This window comes from Carettochelys insculpta, chromosome 8 (assembly GCF_033958435.1).
Source record: "Carettochelys insculpta isolate YL-2023 chromosome 8, ASM3395843v1, whole genome shotgun sequence".
NCBI lineage: Eukaryota > Metazoa > Chordata > Testudines > Carettochelyidae > Carettochelys > Carettochelys insculpta.
Genome location: NC_134144.1, coordinates 10210464 through 10231968, shown reverse-complemented (window position 1 = coordinate 10231968; position 21505 = coordinate 10210464). Strand labels below are relative to the sequence as shown.

The following is a 21505-nucleotide window of genomic DNA, read 5'->3' as shown; positions in this document are numbered from 1 at the left end:
TAACAGGCCAGTGAGAACCCTGCTGGCACAAGATTGTTCATGCAGGCTGGGAGGATCACTCCCTTCTGCAGCATATACATGCTGTGAGAGGCCCGGGAACAAGATGAAAGCTGAATTAACCACAGGAAGCAGCCCAAGAGGCTTGGGGCCAGGATATGGTTGAAGGAAACAATAGTGGGTCTAAAGGAGCAGACCTAGCTGCTTAACAAAGGGTCTTAGTCAGAAACCTGGAGCACTGGTTGGTATGGGTTTCCCTACCAGTCCTAAAGAAGGGGCTGAAAAACTCTCACACAAAGACCCCTGAGCCCATAGAATAGGCTGAGAAATAGCCCAAGAAAGGCTGAAGAATTTTTTATTAGGCCATGTGAACTTCTACATGGAGTTCCGTTACCCTAGGAAATGATTTGGACTAGGTGTGGCTTACGCACAGGCTGAGTTTGGATGGGGACGGCTTACAGACCACTGTCTAGAAAATAGTATGTACTCCCAGTCCTGGATTATCCCCAAATGGGTGTTCTGTGCTGGCCAGCCCCTTCCTGGAAATTTCAGATAGTAAGATTCATTGCTCCTGTAAACAGTCAATATTCAACAGTTTGTTACTTCATTGTTACCAAACAGTTCAGTTTAAATACAGCATGGGCTTAGTATAGATTTAAAAACAAAACAAATGTATTAACTATTAAGACAATAGTGAATGCAAGAATATGGGAGAAAAATCAGAAATGGTTATCTGTAAATACAAGGAAAAACATGCATCTAGCAGTTTAAACTTATTCTAGTAAGTTTTGGTGCAATGCTTTGTTCAAGATAGCCTGTCTTACACAGTCTTCCAGAAAAAGTGAGGTATGATGGATTGGTACCCCCTTAGGACTGTCATCTGATGTGCTGAAAAACCCCTGAGCCTGTTTTCCCTGGTGGTCTGGTCTGGTCACCCTTTAACTCTGTCTTGTTGAGCTTAGCTCTCCAGCCTGCCACAGCTGAGAGACCAGGACACTCCAAAACTGAAGACATGGTCTCACATTTTACTGCTTTTATTATTTTCCCCCAGCACTCAAGTACTCAGCCCCTCTGGGATCTGAAGCTTAGGTAAATTTGTCGTATGCTGTATAGAGATCTATATAGTGTAAGCTCAAGAAATTCACTCTTTCTCAATGTAAAGAGAAAGATCCACAGTTACTTGACCTCCCAGGTAGTAATTCCTTACACTGGGTTTATTGCTAAATACAAGTGATTTTGCTGAGTATTAAAATATAGGATTTAGGTGGTGATAAGAGGTAGTACACAGAATGAAGCAAGTAACCGAACAAAGTAAACAAGCACAAGCTAAGCTTAATACACTAAAGAAAATAGTTATATGTCAGACCTTACCCTAAATGTAGTGCTAATACTATTTTTCTTAGAACAGATGTCATTCCAGCCTGGGCCCAATTCCAGCCCCCGAGTCCAGTCTTAGTTGTTTCCAGCAGTCATCTTGGGTGGGATAGCCAAGGAGAACTGACAATCTGAATTACCTCTCTCCAGCACCCTTAAATAGGTTTTGCATAAGGCAGGAGTCCTTAGTCTCAAGTTTGACCCCCTGCCAGCTTCTCATGGAAAGTTACAGAAACCAAGATGCGTTCCAGTACCAGGTGATAGGATCACATGTCTCTGTAGCCATTCTTCATGATCCAGACGTTCTGAGGAATGGTACATTCTTTAACTGCTCTTTGTCTCCTGCTTATGGGCCCTCAGCACTGCGGCCTCCTTCATTGTAACTGAAGTGTCAGGAGTGGGTACAACCCAATGCAGAAAATATGAAATTACAAATACACAGATCAATGTTCCTAATGGAATGTACAAAAATGATACATGCAAACAAATGGGATAATCATATTCAGTTAATTAAAACCTTTCCAATTGTATGTTACATGAGCAATCATGCCTCAAACATATTTAAGCTATGACATATTAATATCAGAAGCATATTTTCATAAAGCATACGTAGTGCCCTGTCACAGGAGGCTGATGCTTTCCTTGGTCAGGATCTCTCTCAGTGGCCCACAGGTCCTGGTGCTTCAGTCTTCTCAGGAGAGGGTGAATTGGGGTTTTCTGCCCCTTCCTCTGATGGGCTTGTCTGAGAGTTACCCTTCAAAGTAAAGTTTATTTGAGCAGCACAGAAGGCAACATGGAGTCTGGTATTGAAGGAGGTTCTTTTCTTCTCTTGTCTTTGATGAAATACAACTTGCTGTATTTTGAATCAACTCTTCATCGTGCTATATCGGGGACCCTCTTTACTACTTATACATCATTGAGGCGTAAACATACATTACTTTTAGGACGTGCCTGTTTAACAACTTCTCCTTAGATGCAGCTGTGTGCTTGTAACAGGGAATAACCTCATATACAGAGAATTTGTACCTTCACTTATAGAACAGTCATTTCATTGTATTATTAACCAACAAGTTGCTGTTTGCAAATGAAACCTCCTAAGGCATATTTCATGCAAAGATCCTAACAGCATGTAGAGGATGACTATATGAGTACGTTTGGTCACAGTTTTCCATCAAAATATCAGGTCTGTTGGTAACACCCCAATTACTAGTCCAGCCACGAATGCTTTCCCTACTCACCAATCTTCAGCATTGCTATTGCAGAACAATACTGTCATGGGCATGACTCTCTTCTGTTACCCTAATTCTATGTAAATATAGCTCCTTTGAAATCAAGGGAATTATTTTTGTGTAAAACAGACATAACAATGGAGAATCAGGACAAAGGACAAGGTGTAAAAGAAAAGAATAGAAGAAAAGCCACTTGCACTATAGGTGTGTGCTCAGTCCTGTCCTCCCACCTCTGTCTTCTGTGTACCAGAAGGAGAGAAACTAGAATGTGGCACATCTCATGGATGAATCAGTAGTGATATATTCTTCTTTTGTTCACTGTCTTCCCCGCCTCTGAATCCTGGATTGTTCTCCAAAGCACTGAAAACTGAAAGATTACACTGCTGAAATCCATAAGAGCTTTGCCTTTAGCTTCAATGGCAGCAGGATCTGGTGGTCAGATAGCAACAACCTAACCAGCCTTCCAAGCATTCCAATATCTCCCTGTATCATATAAAAGTTCCATATGCAAACACCAAACTTATATATTTTCAACATTCTGAATGTGTCAGAAATATTCTCCTAACTTGCTTGCAGATGACTCTGACTACACTGTGCTAGAAACAAAAGCACAGTTTCTGAGTCTGTAAGTACTTACCACTAAGCTCTTCAGCAGTTCCAGGTTTTTATACATTGCTAGGGAAGGGGCTTCTAAAGTAATAAAATTCCTCTAACTGTTCATAGATCTTCCTTCTGACCACTTTAGTTGATTTAGTAAAATGCAGACACCTGACAGTCAGGTGTTGCAGGCAATGGACAATTTGAAGAAGACAGCTAAGCATTCTCTCCTTCTATTTGGTCTTCTCAACTATGATACAATGTCAACAACTTAGCAATGAGATTGCTTAGCTAAAACTATTTCCCATGTGTGCATGTGGAGAAAAAAAATCCCATTTTCCAAAACACAAGCAAGTATCAGGTACTATAGAAATGAGAAGACAGATGATGGTTCGGCCAGTTCTGTGTATGGTAGCACAGCCTCACTGAAGACAGCAGAACCATACTGTTGTGCCTTAGCCAAGATCTGGCCCTATATTTTCCTCAGGTTAGGAATAGTGTAGGAATACAAGGCATGAATATGAGGGACAATTCCTTCTCTAACATCAGAGAAGACTCTGATAAAGACCACAGAGCCAGAACTCCATTATGTTAAATTATGACAGTTCAATATCTGAGCAAATTTAGAGATGATACATGACTGTAGTTATCTGGGCAACAGTGTAATGAAGTAGTAAGACTAATATGGGCATCCCAATACTTTCAAGATGGCAAAGTCACGTGGTTGATGAGGTTGGAGAAGGACCTGCAAACATGCTCAGCTGTGGAGAACAACTCCTCCTTCATAGTACACTGATGAGCTGAAAAGAAAAGAGATTCTTTCAGAGCACCTGAATGCAGTAAAATCTTTGGATGCCTATAAAATGCCTATTCAAAGTAGCACTGCAGAAACAAAAGCTTTATCCATTAGCTTTTCTTATTATAGCCTCACTACTGAAGGTAAGGCATCCTGAGAACCGAAAAAAGCCATAATGTAATAAAAGATCTTTGATTACAGGAGGCTATTTAATTACAAGAGGCTATTTGATTAAGATAGGTGATTGGCAGGCAGGCAAGGGGTGGGGTGAGTGTCAGACAATTATACAATCATAGAAATTGGAGACAGGTGAGACCACTAATGCAAGTTTCTTTCCTATTGACTGACAGTGTCCCATACAGGACTATATTTTTTTGCCATTTCAGATGACTCCGGCATTGAGAATTAAATTCTAATCTGGTATGACTGCAAATCTGTAGAAATTCTAGCATGATTGTAAACTGAGAGAGAGAGGCTAGTGTTGTAGTGACAGCACTGCAGTGGAAATCAGGCAATCTAGGTTCAATGTTTGGCTTTGCCATACATAAAATGTTTATAAATGTTTAGAGCAGCGTTTCCCAAACTTAAAACATTTGCATACCCTTTTGGGACTTCAGACTTTTTGGTGTATCCCCTCTCCCAGTGCCATCCCAGTGCTTATCTCCTGATTTTTAGTAATTCACTTTCTACCATGTACCGCTTGAAATCCTTTCGTCTACCACCAGTGGTATGCCTACCACACTTTGGGAAACACTGATATAGAGAATTGTCAGATTATACTTCCTGATCAACTTGAGTTGGCCTTTGCTTATCACTTATATGGGTTATTGATAGTTAGGGACTACTCTCTGGGTCTATTCATAGGCACCTTGTATGTAACAGCATGGTTGATAGCAAGGACTATTAAAATTTCCTATGTGTTCCTATTAGAAGACCCTATTTTCAGTTATTTTATAGTGTTGCTAAACTTTAACTGTTTGAGTTGAAATTTTCTGTGCTGTGTCTGTCTCAGGCTGACCTTTTCTGAAAAACTACAGCCAAAATGGCCTACCCATTTCTCAGAACAAGGGGGAGTGGGGGAAAGACATTTTGACCATGTTTAAAAATTCTGGTGACCTTTTCTCTGAAATACTGTGATGTTCCCATGTTTTGAAGTAGGGAGTAGAAATTTGTCAAGAAGTAGCCTTTGTCCTATTGAGATCTGGGAAATGGGCTGGTATGGAGTGGCTTTTGTGACAGGGATTTACCCCTTTTCATCCTTGAGAAAATCTACCCAAACCTGACCAATCCATAAGGCTTCGAAGAACTGGTTTGCACATGTTCAGTAGAGATTGGTGCGGGGGAGCACCTGGATCGGACGGAGACTTCTCTTACACGAGGCTCCATAGACAGGGATTCCCTAGAAGTTAGTCAGATAGGGAACGTGGGAAATAATATATGGGCAAGATCAGATGTGGAGTGATCAGGTATGTGATCAGGTATGGAGTGGCTTTTGTGACAGGGATTTACCCCTTTTCATCCTTGAGAAAATCTACCCAAACCTGACCAATCCATAAGGCTTCGAAGAACTGGTTTGCACATGTTCAAGCCGATTGGTGCGGGGGAGCACCTGGATCGGACGGAGACTTCTCTTACACGAGGCTCCATAGACAGGGATTCCCTAGAAGTTAGTCAGATAGGGAACGTGGGAAATAATATATGGGCAAGATCAGATGTGAAACAATCGTGCATAAAAAAATCCAACGCGTCTGTGAAAGGCGGACATATAAATAGTGGTAGTTTTCTAACATGCTTTTACACTAATGCTAGGAGTCTGTCTAATAAGATGGGTGAACTGGAGTACCTCATATCAAAGGAGGAAGTTGACATAATAGGCATCTCAGAAACATGGTGGAATGAGGACAATCAGTGGGACACTATCATACCGGGATATAAATTATATCGGAAAGACAGAACAGGCCGTGCGGGTGGCGGAGTGGTACTATATGTGAAGGATAATATAGAATCAAATGAAGTAAAAATCCTAAAGGAATCAAAATGTTCCATAGAATCATTATGGATAACAATTCATTCCTCTAATATGAATATGGCATTAGGAATATATTACCGACCACCTAACCAGGACAGTGATAGTGATGCTGAAATGATGAGGGAGATTAGAGAGGCTATCAAAATAAAAAACACAGTAATAATAGGAGATTTCAATTATCCCCATATTGATTGGGTGCATGTCACCTCAGGACGGGATTCAGAGATTAAATTTCTTGATGCCTTAAATGACTGCTTCTTGGAGCAGCTAGTACAGGAACCCACAAGGGGAGAGTCGATTCTCGATCTAGTCTTGACTGGAACGCAGGATCTGGTCCAAGAGGTAACTGTTACTGGACCGCTTGGAAATAGTGACCACAATATAATAACTTTTAATATTCCTGTGTTGGGAAGAACACCGCAGCGGTCAAACACTCTGGCATTTAATTTCAAAAAGGGGAATTACACTAAAATGAGGAAGCTAGTTAAACAGAAACTAAAAGGTAGAGTAATTAAACTAAAATCCCTGGAAGCTGCATGGAAACTGTTTAAAGACACCATACTAGAGGCCCAACTTAAATGTATACCCCAAATAAAAAAACACAGTAAGAGACCTAACAAAGAACCACCATGGCTAAACAGCCATGTTAAAAAGGCAGTGAGAGAGAAAAGGGCAGCTTTTAAAAAGTGGAAGTCAAATCCTAGTGAGGAAAATAGAAAGGAACATAAACACTCCCAAATTAACTGTCATAATGTAGTAAGAAAAGCCAAAAAAGAGTTTGAGGAACAGCTAGCCAAAAATTCAAAAAACAATAGTAAAATGTTTTTTAAATACATTAGAAGCAGGAAGCCTGCTAAAAAAGCAGTGGGGCCCTTGGATGATAAAGATATAAAAGGAGCGATCAAGGAAGACAGTGCCATTGCGGAGCGATTAAATGATTTCTTTGCTTCAGTCTTCACGGCTGAAGATGTTACAGAGGTTCCTAAATCTGAGCCAGCCTTTTTAGGCGACAAATCTGAGGAACTCACTCAGATTGAAGTGACATTAGAGGAGGTTTTGGAATTAATTGATAAGCTGAATAGTAACAAGTCCCCAGGACCAGATGGCATTCACCCAAGGGTTCTGAAAGAACTCAAATGTGAAATTGCGGAGTTATTAACAGTGGTTTGTAACCTATCCTTTAAATCCACTTTGGTACCAAATGACTGGAAGACGGCCAATATAACACCAATATTTAAAAAAGGCTCTAGAGGAGATCCTGGCAATTATAGACCGATAAGTTTAACATCAGTACCAGGCAAATTAGTAGAAACACTAGTAAAGAGTAAAATTGCAAGGCACATAGAAGAGCACGAATTGTTGGGCAAAAGTCAGCATGGTTTCTGCAGAGGGAAGTCGTGTCTGTCTAATCTATTAGAATTCTTTGAAGGGGTTAATAAACATGCGGACAAGGGGCACCCAGTGGACATAATATACCTAGATTTCCAGAAAGCCTTTGACACGGTCCCACACCAAAGGCTTTTATGTAAATTAGGTGGTCATGGGATAGGAGGAAAGGTCCTTTCATGGATCGGGAATTGGTTAAAAGACAGAAAACAAAGGGTGGGAATAAATGGTAAATTTTCACAATGGAGGGGGGTAACTAGTGGTGTTCCCCAGGGCTCAGTCCTGGGACCGATCCTGTTCAACTTGTTCATCAATGATCTGGAAAATGAGGTAAGCAGTGAGGTGGCAAAGTTTGCAGATGACACCAAGTTGTTCAGGACAGTCAAAACCAAAAGGGATTGTGAAGAACTACAAAAAGATCTCAGCAAACTGAGTGATTGGGCAGCAAAATGGCAAATGAAATTTAATGTGGGTAAGTGTAAGGTAATGCATGTTGGAAAAAATAACCCAAATTACACGTACTACATGATGGGGTCAAATTTAGCTACGACAGATCAGGAAAGGGATCTTGGAGTTATAGTGGATAGTTCTCTGAAGACATCCACGCAGTGTGCAGCGGCAGTTAGTAAGGCAAATAGGATGTTAGGAATTATTAAAAAAGGGATCGATAATAAGACAAAAGATATCATACTTCCCCTATATAAAACTATGGTACGCCCACATCTCGAGTACTGCGTGCAGATGTGGTCTCCTCACCTCAAAAAAGATATATTGGCATTAGAAAAGGTTCAGAAAAGGGCGACTAAGATGATTAGGGGCTTGGAAAGGGTCCCATATGGGGAGAGGCTAGAGAGACTGGGACTTTTCAGTTTGGAAAAGAGGCGATTGAGGGGCGATATGATAGAGGTATATAAAATCATGAATGGTGTGGAGAAAGTGAATATAGAAAAATTATTTACCTTTTCCCATAATACAAGAACTAGGGGACACCAAATGAAATTGATGGGTAGTGGGTTCAAAACTAATAAAAGGAAATTTTTCTTCACACAGCGCACAGTCAACCTGTGGAACTCCTTGCCCGAGGCGGCTGTGAAGGCCAGGACTCTATTAGGGTTTAAAAAAGAGCTTGATAAACTTTTGCAGGTCAGGTCCATAAATGGCTATTAGCCAGGGATAAAGTATGGTGCCCTAGCCTTCATAACAAGGGCAGGAGATGGATGGCAGGAGATAAATCACTTGTCTTCTGTTCTCCTTCTCTGGGGCGCCTGGCATTGGCCACCGTCGGCAGATGGGATGCTGGGCTTGATGGACCTTTGGTCTGACCCAGTATGGCCATTCTTATGTTCTTATGTTATGTTCTTAGATGTGTTAGAGCTTAGAAGCTAAAATCTCCAAAGAATCCACCCTCAGTGAGCACGTTCCATCTGCTCACAGCTTCTATATAGGACCAGACCGCACATGTGCTATCCCTTCTTAAGAATTCTGAGTGTGTTCCTCCTTCGTAAGGCTACCAGAGCAAAGTCAAACTTTTCCTGTAATGGCTGGTGTACTCCAGGGTGGAGCTGGCACAAGAAATTGAGAGCAGGGAGTTTGACTCTCCAGTGCTCACAATGACCGTCAGCTAGCATGGAGGAGAAAGCCGTCTCATCTGGATACAGAGGTAACAAAAACTGCACTATGGATGAGGGAAGAGTAAATCGGGACATGGAGTCTAAGACAGGAAGTGGAGGAAGGGGAAAAAGAAACAGTAACTCAAAGCTGGGGTGGGGGATGGAAACTGGGGTGGGTTAGGCAGAGAAATAGAACTAGAACTCAGGATGGAGAATGGAGGCTAGAAGTGGTTAGTCAAGGAAACTGGAAGCTGGGGTTGAGAGAAAGGAGTTCTGTGGGAAAAAATAGCATATGATCATGCAGAAATGCTCCACAATGCAAAAGCATAAAAGGGCTGAGTTACAGTTACAAAAGCAACCTCACTTCTGGCACTTCCTACTTTTGTGATATTATTTAGTAATGTTACTTTCACAGGTTTTTTTTTGTATATTTAGAGGGCCAAATATAATGGACATTGAGAGTGCCTTGGCCTTGCATGTTAAGAATTAATAGAACATTTTTATTTCAGATTTTAAGCAGTTTTACATTATTTTTAAATCTTCCTAGCTCATTTTTACAGCATTATTTTATCCTTTCTCACCCCCTTCTGTCCTTGAAAACCCATCTATTGCAATGCAGGTGACCCATGAATCTATCCACTTTCTGTCTGTGAGAGAACTACTACTACAGGTTCCTCAGAATCCTAAGTCACGCCCTCTTCAGTAATTTTTAGTGCCAGGAAACACATCTCATGCAAACATCCAAGCTGCGTCTACACGTGCACGCTACTTCGAAGTAGCGGCAGTAACTTCGAAATAGCGCCCGTCACGTCTACATGTGTTGGGCGCTATTTCGAAGTTGAAATTGACGTTAGGCAGCGAGACGTCGAAGTCGCTAACCCCATGAGGGGATGGGAATAGCGCCCTACTTCGACGTTCAACATCGAAGTAGGGACGTGTAGACGATCCGCGTCCCGCAACATCGAAATAGCGGGGTCCTCCATGGCGGCCATCAGCTGGGGGGTTGAGAGATACTCTCTCTCCAGCCCTTGCGGGGCTCTGTGGTCACCGTGGGCAGCAGCCCTTAGCCCAGGGCTTCTGGCTGCTGCTGCTGCAGCTGGGGGTCCGTGCTGCATATACAGGGTCTGCAACTAGTTGTTGGCTCTGTGTATCTTGCACTGTTTAATGAAAGTGTGTCTGGGAGGGGCCCTTTAAGGGAGCGACTTGCTGTTGAGTCCGCCCCGTGACCCTGTCTGCAGCTGTGCCTGGCTCCCTTATTTCGATGTGTGCTACTTTGGCGTGTAGACGTTCCCTCGCTGCGCCTATTTCGATGTTGGGCTGAGCAACGTCGAAGTTGAACATCGACGTTGCCAGCCCTGGAGGACGTGTAGACGTTATTCATCGAAATAGCCTATTTCGATGTCGCAACATCGAAATAAGCTATTTCGAAGTTGGGTGCACGTGTAGACGTAGCCCCAGAGACAGATGGTCTCCAGTGCATGTAAAAGCTTTCTGCTAACATTAAGGGATGCAACAAGGTTTAGTTCCTGCGTGTTTAGAAATAAAAGAAACTTATGTAACACAAATTGGTGAAAAACAGCAGGTGACATCATGTACATGTCTTGTGCAAAGAGGGGATATGAATGGATGTGAACTTTGTGGACATCATTTTAAGAGTAATTTTTGAACCAGCGAAAGAAATTCTAATGAGATCTCAAATTCTTGGAGAAAGCAAGAGAATGAGTACGCACATGTTGGGAACAAAACCTGCCAAACCCCTGAAGCATTTCCAAAGGTGAAATATAATTACACCCACTGAACAATGTTTGCTGAGTACAGGCATGCGTAATACTTAATGAGTGTCATGCCTGCTGCAACCTTCATATGTTGGGCAATTCCAAGAGTTGCTTAGGATGCAATTAAATGCAACATCTGATCAACTCAAAGTGCAAATATAAAGATACCTCATGCTAGACTAAATGGATTAAATTCTCTGGTATGAATGGGTGACACTTTACTAAGTCAGTGATGCTGCACCTATTTACACCAGAACAGAGTTTGTCCCATCAGGTCTGATCCTCCACTCACACACTCATACATAGATGTAGCATCAATTAAGTCTACAGAACTATGCCGGAGTAAATTGGATGTGGGTCAGAAGAGAATCAGGCCCAATATCTCCAAATTTAAAACTCTTACCTGGTTGCAGTTGGACAGACAAAGCATCCTTCAGCTTCAGCAGTAGCTGCTGAAATTCCTCCTCTTCTTTCTCCTCCTTATGAAATGGCACTTCTGCTGCGGTGGGACTACACGTGATGGTCACAGTCCCCTGGGGAAGGTTCCTGGTCCTTTCAAGTTCTGACATCCCCTCCTGATCTGTCGGAGGAATTCCCTTCTCTTTTGATTTTTCATGCTCTCTCATTAGGGAGTTGGCATTCTGCAGGAATATCGACCCCCAAGTGGTACCTGATATTGGGTCTATTGCAACTGGATCCATCTGTGTCTCTAGTAAGTGCCTTTTTCCTGCAGAGGACGGATCCAGGGATTTCGACTCAGTGTAGCTAGTGGGCATAGGCATTGCTAGAGTTGAAGGCGATCCACTGTGAAGTTTCCTTTCCTCCCACGGGTCCTCACTTTTTGGCATTGTATTTTGACACAATACAAATGAAGGATGGTTTGGTGGTTTTAACATTTCCTAAAATGAACACACCACAGGACACCCTTAGATTACAAAGCTAATGGAAGACTGTTAAAGAGGCAGGATGGTCTCGTGGTTAAAGAATTGAAATGACATGTAAGAGATCTGGTTTCAGTTCCCTCTCATCTCTACCACAGACTGGGTAACCTTCAGCAAATCAGTGAATCTCCATGTCTTAGTTTCCACACCTGTAAAAGGAGGATAGTAATGCATCCTTTGTCGGTTTTAGCTAATTAGATTGTAGCTTTTTAGGACAGGGACTTCATACATTTGTACAGTAGTGGGCAGAATGGAGCCCTGGTCAGGGTTGGGAACTTCAGGCACCACTGCAATATAATAACAAATCAACAGGACTTATTCTATTGACCTCAGTGAATCAGGCCCATAAAAGCATTGGTGTCTGTAAAGAAACATCCTTTTTCTGCCTTTTGCTTCTAGCTAATCCCTGCTTGATTTTATATAAGAATGGCCATATTGGGTCAAAACAAAGGTCTATCTAGCCCAGTATTCTGTCTTCTGACACTGGCCAAGGCCAGGTGCCCTAGAAGGAGTAAACAGAACATATAATTATCAAGTCTTCCATCCCCAGTTGCTCATTCCCAGATTTGAGCAAACAGAGGCTAGGGACACCATCTCTGCCCATCCTGGCTAATAGCCACTGATCAACCTAACCTCCATGAATTTATCTAGTTCTTTTTTGAAGACTATTATAATCTTGGCCTTCACAACATCCTCTGGCAAAGAGTTCTACAGATTGACTGAGGACTTTGTGAAGAAATATTTTTTTCATTTGTTTTAAATCCACTGTGTATTAATTTTATTGGGTGACTCCTAGTTCTCGTGTTATGAGAAGGAAAATATAGCACTTTTATCCACTTTCTATACAACAGTCATGATTTTATAGACTCCTATCCCCTCTTAGTCGTCTCTGTTCCAAGCTGAAAAGTCTTATTAATCTTGACTTTTCTTACAGCCATTCCATAGCCCAATAATTCTGTTGTCCTTTTCTGAACCCCTTCCAATTCCAATGCATCTTTGAGATTGTGCATATGTGGTTGCCCTCAGTTTTCAAGATTGTGGGCATACCATGGATTTATATGACTCCAACATACCTTTCTTGAGTGAAAAAAGCCAATGTACACGCCATCTTTTTATATGTATAGTTGAAATTTTGTTTTCCAACATGCATTACTTTGCATTGATCAATATTAAATTTAATCTGCCATTTTATTGCCCAGTTACTCCATTTTGTGAGATATTTTGCCAGCTTTTCGCAGTCTGACTGGGACTTTACCTTGGGTAGTTTTGTACCAAGTGCAAATTTTGACACACCACTGTTTACCCCTTTTTCAGATCATTTACGAATTTGTTGAGTGGGGTGGTCCCAGTACAGACCTCTGGAGGACACCCCTTCTTAGCACTTTCCATTCTGAAAACTGATCATTTATTTTGACCCTTTGTTTTCTATCTTTTAACCAGTTACCAATCCCTAAGATTCCTTTTATTCCATGACAGCTTACTTTGCTTAAGAGCCTTTGTCTTCATGTTTATTGATCCCCATCATATACCTCTGTTGGTGAGAAGATTTTATGATTGGAATTTCTCTAAGACATCTCACTCATTATTATTTATTCATGTTTATATGTAATGTGGTAGGCAGAAGAGCTCCACTGTTCAGCCCCCTACTCCATTGAGGTCTTGACCCACTAATACAGAACAAAGAATCAGTGTCCTGAGCATCTTGTATCTGTATCTATGTAAGAGAAGAAATAACAGGGGAGCACAAAGTGACAATGTTGGTGTGCATCAAAAACAATGGGCAGAGCATGCCAGTACCCAAATCAATAAGATTCTCGGTACACTGTTCTCTATACCTTTATTTCCTGTCTCATCTGCTGCAGCTCAACCCGCATGCTTTCATGGGTTGCTATTAGAACTTGGAGCTTTGCATCTAGTTGGCAGTTTTTGGCATCCTGGGAGTTGTGGAGAAGCAGCATCTTGTCTTTCCATTTGTTTAACTGCTTTCTTAGATACCTGCAAGGCAACAGAGAAGGACAGAGGAGTTGCTGGATTAAATGATCCTTGATGGACATTCCCTAATGCAGAAGATGAAAAAGAACAAATGTTGGAGTCACAGCACAGGTATAAGAACCTTCCCACCTAGGGAATATCCCTGATACATGGAACCAGTACTCCAGGATGTACAGGGGCATTCTAGGAAGCTCATGACATAGATTTTCTGGGCACTCCAGATAGAAAGTGAAGCCATGCCTGACATCTAAAGAGAGGAATGAGCACTCTTTGTCAGACCCATGTGGCTTTGTGTAAAAAAATCAGTAGAAAAATGTCCTGGTTGGTATGGAGAGATGATACCACCTTAGGCAAAAAGGCTGGGTGTGGTCAAAGTTGAACCTTATCCTTATAAGACATTGCATGAGGTGGTTCTGAAGTCAAGACCTTTGTCAGGGATTTTTCATCCCTTGGGCATAATCGTCCCCGTGGGCCAGGGGAAACAAGCCTTGGGCCTTTAATATCATTACAGGGGCAGGTAAACTCTAAAAGGTACATAGGCTGCCAGTTAGCAGCCCCCTGTAACGGTCACTCTGTGTCAGTTGGTTTTACCGGTAACCTGAACTCACAGACATTTCAAAATCATGGATTTGAAATCCAGGCTCCTCATTGGACAAAGGTGAGGCAGCTTCTGGAGAAGGACCTGTTTGAAAACAGGCCCTTCAGAACGCCCATATGTAAATAAACTCATAAATAATGCATGAGATCAGGGAATATAAGGCAGCGCCCCACAGCGCTTGGGACAGTCGATACCGGCGCTTGGTGCAGAGCTGGCACTGAGAGAAGACTTTTCGAAGAGCTCCTGACTTTTTGAAGAGCTCCTGCCTCCCTGAAGATCTCCTAAAGCAATTCCACATCCGCCCAGCAGGGTCCGCCCTGCTGAGGCACGAGCTGAAACACACACACACTAAAAGAGCTAAGGCAGTTCGCTCTGAGGTAAATTGGGTGAGGGGCGAACTGGCCTCACCCTTAGGGTGGGGTACTGCGCTCTCACTCCTTAGTACCCAGAGCCTGCCAAAATCACTGCGGCACCCCCAATCTCGCCGCCAACAAGCGGATCTAAAGCGGATTTGGAGTGGGTCGAACTGGCCTCACCCCTAGGGTGGGGTACTGCGTCCACTCCAATTGAAGCTTAAAGTCTGCCACCCTCGCAGCACCAACGCTCTCGCTGCCAACGCCTAGATCCTTCTTCACCGGACGTGACCATCACACTGGACTGGACCACTGGACAAGACTAACCGAACACGTAAACCCCCTCCACGCCCTGAAATACTAACTTCGAAGCTTGATTCGGGCTGTGTAGGAATACTTACCAAACTGTAGCTCAAAACCAACTGAAAGCTATAACTCGGGGCTAAAACCATTTAATCGGAGCTGCACAATTGGTTAATAAGCCCCTAGTTAGAAACTTTGTTAGTTAATTGTTCATTGTTATACTCTCTCTCTAACCCTCTTTTTTCTCTCTTTTCTCCCCTTCTCTCCAAGCCCCACTGGAAAAAACAGTTGGGAGGGAACCTTGATAGGCTGGTCCTCAGGGTATCCAATAGGGTGACACTAGTCACCCAGAGTATATAGGGATAAAACACTAATTTATTCCCCTGTAGCTCGGAGAAAAAGAAAAAGCTCACTAAGTCTTTTTATCCTTGTGTTTTACAAGGAAAGTCCCATATAGACTCCCTCCATGGAACCCTTGTTGGTGTTTAGTGTAAGTGTTTAAAATATAATTAGAGGTAAATAAGTTAGTATATAGTTCCATAAGTTTAGTTTGCAAACTGTGTTGTTTGTTTGTAAGTTACTGTTTTTTGTTAATAAATATAATCACCATTTTATTCAACCTTCCTCTCCTTGTCTCACCCTTGCCTCTAACAAACGAGCCAGCTCCCAACCTACCGGGGATTAGCTTCTCCCCAGCCTCTCTCCTCCTGCACAACACTGGGCGTTAGGCCCCCTGCCGGAGGTGGGTGGGGTTGGCCTGCTGAGGAGCGGAGCGGCCTTTTGCTAGTCGGCGGGCTTCCATTGTCTCTCCTTTGCCCTCGTCTAAGGCCCCGTGGGGATCCGGACGGACTGCTGGTGCGGGGTCAGCGGGGGGTTTATTGCCCGCGATTCTGCTCGCACTGTCAACCTTAAGTTCAGATACTCTTCTGGCCGATTTGACAGCCATTAGAAACTCCAACTTCCAAGAGAAAGAGAGAAGAGAGCAGGTCACTAGAGGCTCAAAGGGCAGTCCCATTAATTGGCAGGGTGAGGTTGAGGTCCCACTGGGGAATTGACTGACTCTCAGAGGAAATGTCTGTTTAGGCCTTTCAAGAAACAGACTACTGTGGGATCAGCAAACAAAGAAGGGCTCGCCGAACCTGTGTGAAAGGCTGAGATAGCTGCCAAGTGCATCCTTAGTGAAGCCACTGCTACTTCCTCTGATTCTAAATTAAAAAGGTAGTCCAAAATAATAGGAATGGGGCTCCCATCAGCTGACTACTTCTTTGGAGAGACCAGATGGAAGATCTCTTCTATGTGGTAAGATACATAGTTCAAGTGGAGGAGCTCTGCCTAGGAGGATTTCTCTGACCTCTTTTGGCCATGCTAGCTCCAATAGGCTCAACCAAGCTGTGAGATGAAGTGACTCCAGGTTTAAGTGCTGGAGCTGACAATGGTCCTGAGTGAACAGCTCCAGAAGGAGCAATGTGTCCACCGAGAGAGATAGTAGTGTGGTGAATCAGTGCTGCCTGGACCACCCTGGGGATATAAGAATTACCACTGCCTTGTCCTGGTGTATTTTCAGTAGGACCATGCTATGTGTGTTCCCCTCCTGGGCTATGACTCAGGAAGGAACAGAAGATCTGGCACTTCTTGTTCTGACACATTGTGAAGAGGTCTATCTAGGGCATCCCCCACCTCTGGAAAATGTAGGGTCAATGTCAGGGTGAAGCGAACACTTCTGGCAGTGAAAGGACCAGCTGAGCTGGTGGGCCAACTCATTCTGTGCACCAAGCAAATACGGGGCTTCTAGGTGTATTTTGTGAGGGATGTAGAAGTCCCCCAGCTTGAGGGCTTCATGACATAGGGGAAAGGAGTGAGTACCACCCTGTTTCTCTATATAGAACATTACTATGGTGGTGTCTGGTAGAACTGAAATATATTTGCCCTGGAGGTGGATGCAGTACATGTTGCAGATGAACATCTTGCCTGTAGCTTCTTGACCTTGCTATGCATTGGAATCTCTCCTGGTGACCAAAGACCTTTCATACTGAAATTGCATAAATTAGCTCCCCCACCCCCAGCCTATCATTGGTGCATCTGTAATAAGGACAAGTCTTGGTTGTTGTAAAGGAAAGGGGACTCTGGTGCAGACATTCTGCAGGTTGAGCCACCATTGGAAGAAGGTAAGGAGCTCAGGGGTGAGATTATTGCTGCCGAATATACCTTATGACAAAAAAGATCCAGCTTTTTAGCCACCTCCTATTTAAGAGTCGGGCTTTTAAAAATCTCATCCATTCTATTTTTATACAGCACAGTTCATTTTCTAACTAGTATTTTAATGAACCTAAGACTGGCTAATAAGCACTTCATCTTGAGTTCCGTATGGTCATGAGTCTCCCACAATACTGATGCCACACCAGGAGCAGGACCTGTCAGAGAAAAAATCCCTGTTTCATTGTAAATTGGATTTCTAAGGAAATTTCTTTTGGTAGACACTAGAAAGTTCGCTTATCATGAACATATTCAAACTTTTTTGCTGAACAACATGGGGTTCAGATTCAAATCTACATTCCTGAAGTTATTTCCAACTCATGTTCTGGCAAAAGATTTTTGCTTTTTTTTGTAGATTGTCCTTTTATTTGCTTACAGAAATGTAAAGAAGGACTTGGAAAATTGCTATTTATGTAGGGTTTTTTTTTTGCAGAGATGATAGGAGCTGGAATATCTTGCTTGTGTTCATGAGGAGCCAATAAAAACAAGTCCATTATTGTCACAAAATATAATGGAAAATTAATAATTAACCTCACATTAGCGAGGTTCTCTGGCACAGTTCTTGAGAACAAGAAAAGAAAATGAGACCACAAGTAACATTTACTGCATTGAATAGTATACGTTAAGCATATATTACTGAACAACATGTAAGTTAGGTTAACTCTTCACAGTTTAAACTGGCATCATTCTATTTAAATCATAATTACTGTGCCAATTGACACCAGCAGAAAATTGGCTTACAAAATTGATGTCTCCTTGCCAGAATTAAGAATCTCTTAGCATTTGCAAGCTGTCACATTGAACAATTGTCATGAGATGTCTCCAAGAATTTGATACAGGTTGAACCTCTCTCATCCAGGACCCTCAGGACATGTCAGTTGCCAGATGAGAGAATTTGCCCGACGACGGGAAGTCAATATTTTCAAGCACATTACCAACACTTGCACTGCTTACCGGCCTCAGAAGACATTTAGAGTAAAGTACAGCTACATAACAGCACAGAACACTGAGAGCCAGGACTGGTGGCTGGAAACAGACGTTGTGGGACCACAGGAAACTTGGCCACACCCATGATAAATCGTCATCTGGCTAACTAAAATCATGCCAGATTATGGAGTTTGCTGGCTAAGAGAGTTCTGGATTAGAGAGGTTCAATCTGTAGCTGTAAAAAAATCTGATACACAAACATGTACCACAAGGATAAAAATCTTTCTCTTGATTTGTTCTGGTTTGGGGTTGAAAATGAAGGGTTGGGACTGGGAGGAAAAACATACAGGTTGAAGTTCTCTCATCTGGTACTCTCGGGACTTGATCACTGCCGAATGAGAGAATTTGCCAGATTATGGGAGGCCTATATTGTCTTGCAGCATTACCAACACTTGCCCTGCTTACTGGCCTCTTAGAAGCCATCTAGGGGTAAATTACAGCTAAATAACAGCACAGAACACTAAGAGCCAGGACTGTGGCTGTAAACAATCTTTAGGGGACCATGGAAAACTTGGCCAGACACATAAATGGACATCCAGCTAACTAAAATAATGATGGACCACAGATGTTGCCAGACCAGAGAGTGCCAGACTAGAGAGGTTCAACCTACAGCAATGAATTATCCAAGTTGTCTGATTTTTAATACTATAATATTTATCTCCTCTAGACTGCAGCTTTGCTGTCAAGACATCTACCTACCTCTTCTCACAGTGAAGGACGTTGACGGATTCATGAGCTTTTAACAATTCTGCTTTAATAGAGGCTATTGTCTAAGAAGCAAAGAGAGAAAATTCTGTTTTGAATTTTACCAATGTACCAGCTGTAATCATATTTGCTGTGTAAACCTTACTGTAAGCATTAATATCCTATTTAGGGCATGTCTCAGTTTTTGTCTTGAGTTAAGTGACTGTCATTAGCTTGAGGTATTAGCTTATTTCTAAGAGATAGTCCAGAAATTTATCTATGACTCACACTTTCCCACTTGTGCCTGGAAACACCCCCTCAGGAACACCTAAGCATCTTAACAGAGTGTGTCTGGAAGATCCTACAGCTACCTTCTAACAAAACAGGGCTAAAGGACTTCCAGCCTGTCTCTTTTTAAAGCAGAACTGAAAACCTTGAATGAGGTCATTGTAAAACACAAAAGAAGGATAAAGCTCCTCAAAAAAAATTTCAGCCTATGGAGAAACTAAAATCAATAGCCAGCATGACTATAGCCCAGGCTACCTCACTAGCTGGAAAAAGAACACACAGCAGGAACCCAAAAGTCTTCTCTACCTTTTTTTCTGAAATGAGCATGTCTGGCTATGAGGTGAAGTGCTGTTAAGTTGACATCTGCAGATGCTCATAGCTGCTACTTTTGATACATGCTGGCTGACACTGTTTCACATATTCTGTGGAAAGACTACTCCTGAAGAGAGGTCTTTACAGGTAGAGAATGGGTGTGATGGCAAAACGGATGAGGTGATCATTGGACTGAAGTTTGAGGGGCTTCAAATGCAGAGGGCACAGAGAACAAGCAGCTTCTTTGGGAGACACTAGGGCAGGGTTAGTAAGAAGCAGGGAGAGGCTGGAAGAGCTGAATAGGGCCTGAAGCACAGATCACTGCAGGCCATAATAATTACAGTTGGTAGGAACAGGCCCAGGGATGCAACAAACGATTGTTGCTCAGAACCTGGGATACCTGGACACAAAGCTAGGTTGGGAGGACATGGGTTTCCTTACCAGCCAGTGGAAAGGTGGCATTAAGCCCCGTGAGAGGGGAAGCCTGGAGAGAAGGGGTTTGAAGACCTTTTGTAAGAACACCAGCACTGTTATTTATTAGACTCTTTGTTACCCAAAGTGGGGAGATCTAAAAAGTAACTTGGTCAACAGTGAGTCACTCTTCCACAATCACCAAGACTGAAATGTAGCCAAGTTCACTGAGGGATAACTAACAATTTTTCAGGTCCCTGATTTATTTTCCCCTACAGTCTCCTGCTCCCTCACTCCGCCCCTCCAACAGCAGAAATTAACAGAATTGAAGTTAACCATGAGAACATGCTAGCATCAGTATTTAATCGACAGTCTAAAAGCTGATTGAGAATTGGTCTCGATCTCTCCACACCTTTTGAATATTCACTCTGATTTGTTCAATGCGGTCACATCTTTTTTCTTCTCACCTGAGCTGATGTCTTGTCTTGTGCTTGTTCCCTGTTGTTGTTCTCAGTAAGCTGCATTGCAGGTGCCTTTTCAGGTAAGTGCTTGGGTAACCATAGGGTTGGACTGTATGCTGGGGAAGACAGGTAATGATGGGCAGGCTGCGGGAAGATGCTGAGCTCGGCAGACGGCCTGTAAACCAGGAAAGGAAGTAAAAATAGGGAGAGAATGAAATGAGAAGCTCAACAGGAGACCTCCTAGGTTCCTTTCCCTGCGCTCTAGAATAATCATAAATAAAACTTCTGTTTTCAACAGAGTAATAACTGTCAAGAATTATGGGTTAGTTATAACCACTGTTAGCTGACACTATATTTGGCTGAAATAACTGATTATCTATAGTGGATGTTATTTTGTTTATTGAACAGAGATCATAGAGTCTCTAACATAGAATTCCAGTCACCCTCCTTTTAACAAGAGTTCAGCTGCACTCTCTCTTCAACTTCTCCTGCTTCTTACCCACTGGCAGAAAAGCCCAACTAAACTGGGCAATTCAACTCAGAAAAGTTTTAGAAGGCCAGAAATCCTGCAGCACAGTCTGTGCTGGATAGAGTACTAATGGTCCATTTAATGCCACCTGAAATGGTAACTGAAAATTCTGCCCTCACCAATGGGCTCATCCTACCCAAATGTGATATCAGCAAAAACCCATCAATTTATCAAAGGACTTTGTGGACTAGGGGAAAGATTACGACAAAGTTCACATGAAAAGTATTCTTTTGTTGCTAAATGAAACTTAGGAAACATATATGACCCTTCAAAAATGAGAACACCTCTACGAGGGAGTGTGTCTGTGCAGTATCTACCAACTCACATTCTATTAATGTGTTATAGTATATACAGTATATTAATACAACGTGAGTTGGTAGATGCTGATATACTCCCTCTCACGGGGGGAGGGGGGTCCTCTTTTTCGAAAGTTCAAACTTGGTAACCCTAAATTGTTAAGGCACATTTACTTAAGCATTATCTCAGTGGTCAAATAACTCAGCACTGTTTATACTCCAGCAAACCTCTCATACTGTAACTAAGGTCCTCCATTAGTGTGAATGTATTTAAAATAATAATCTCTAATAGCAATAACACTAC

At 42.5% G+C, this 21505-nt stretch overlaps 1 protein-coding gene across 1 annotated transcript in view; it reads right to left on the bottom strand.

Annotated features, from left to right (window-relative positions):
- Window positions 1-618: 618 nt before the first annotated feature.
- The window catches only part of DYTN (dystrotelin), a 41525-nt gene continuing 20638 nt past the window's right edge, over window positions 619-21505 (bottom strand). Inside the window, exons 11-15 of the mRNA XM_075001376.1 lie at window positions 20383-20551; window positions 18920-18990; window positions 13570-13729; window positions 11197-11692; window positions 619-3997 (exon numbers count right to left, since the gene is read on the bottom strand). Of these exons, the coding sequence (XP_074857477.1) occupies window positions 3900-3997; window positions 11197-11692; window positions 13570-13729; window positions 18920-18990; window positions 20383-20551 (994 nt within the window). The 3' untranslated portion in view covers window positions 619-3899. The remainder of the gene's footprint in view (window positions 3998-11196; window positions 11693-13569; window positions 13730-18919; window positions 18991-20382; window positions 20552-21505) is intronic.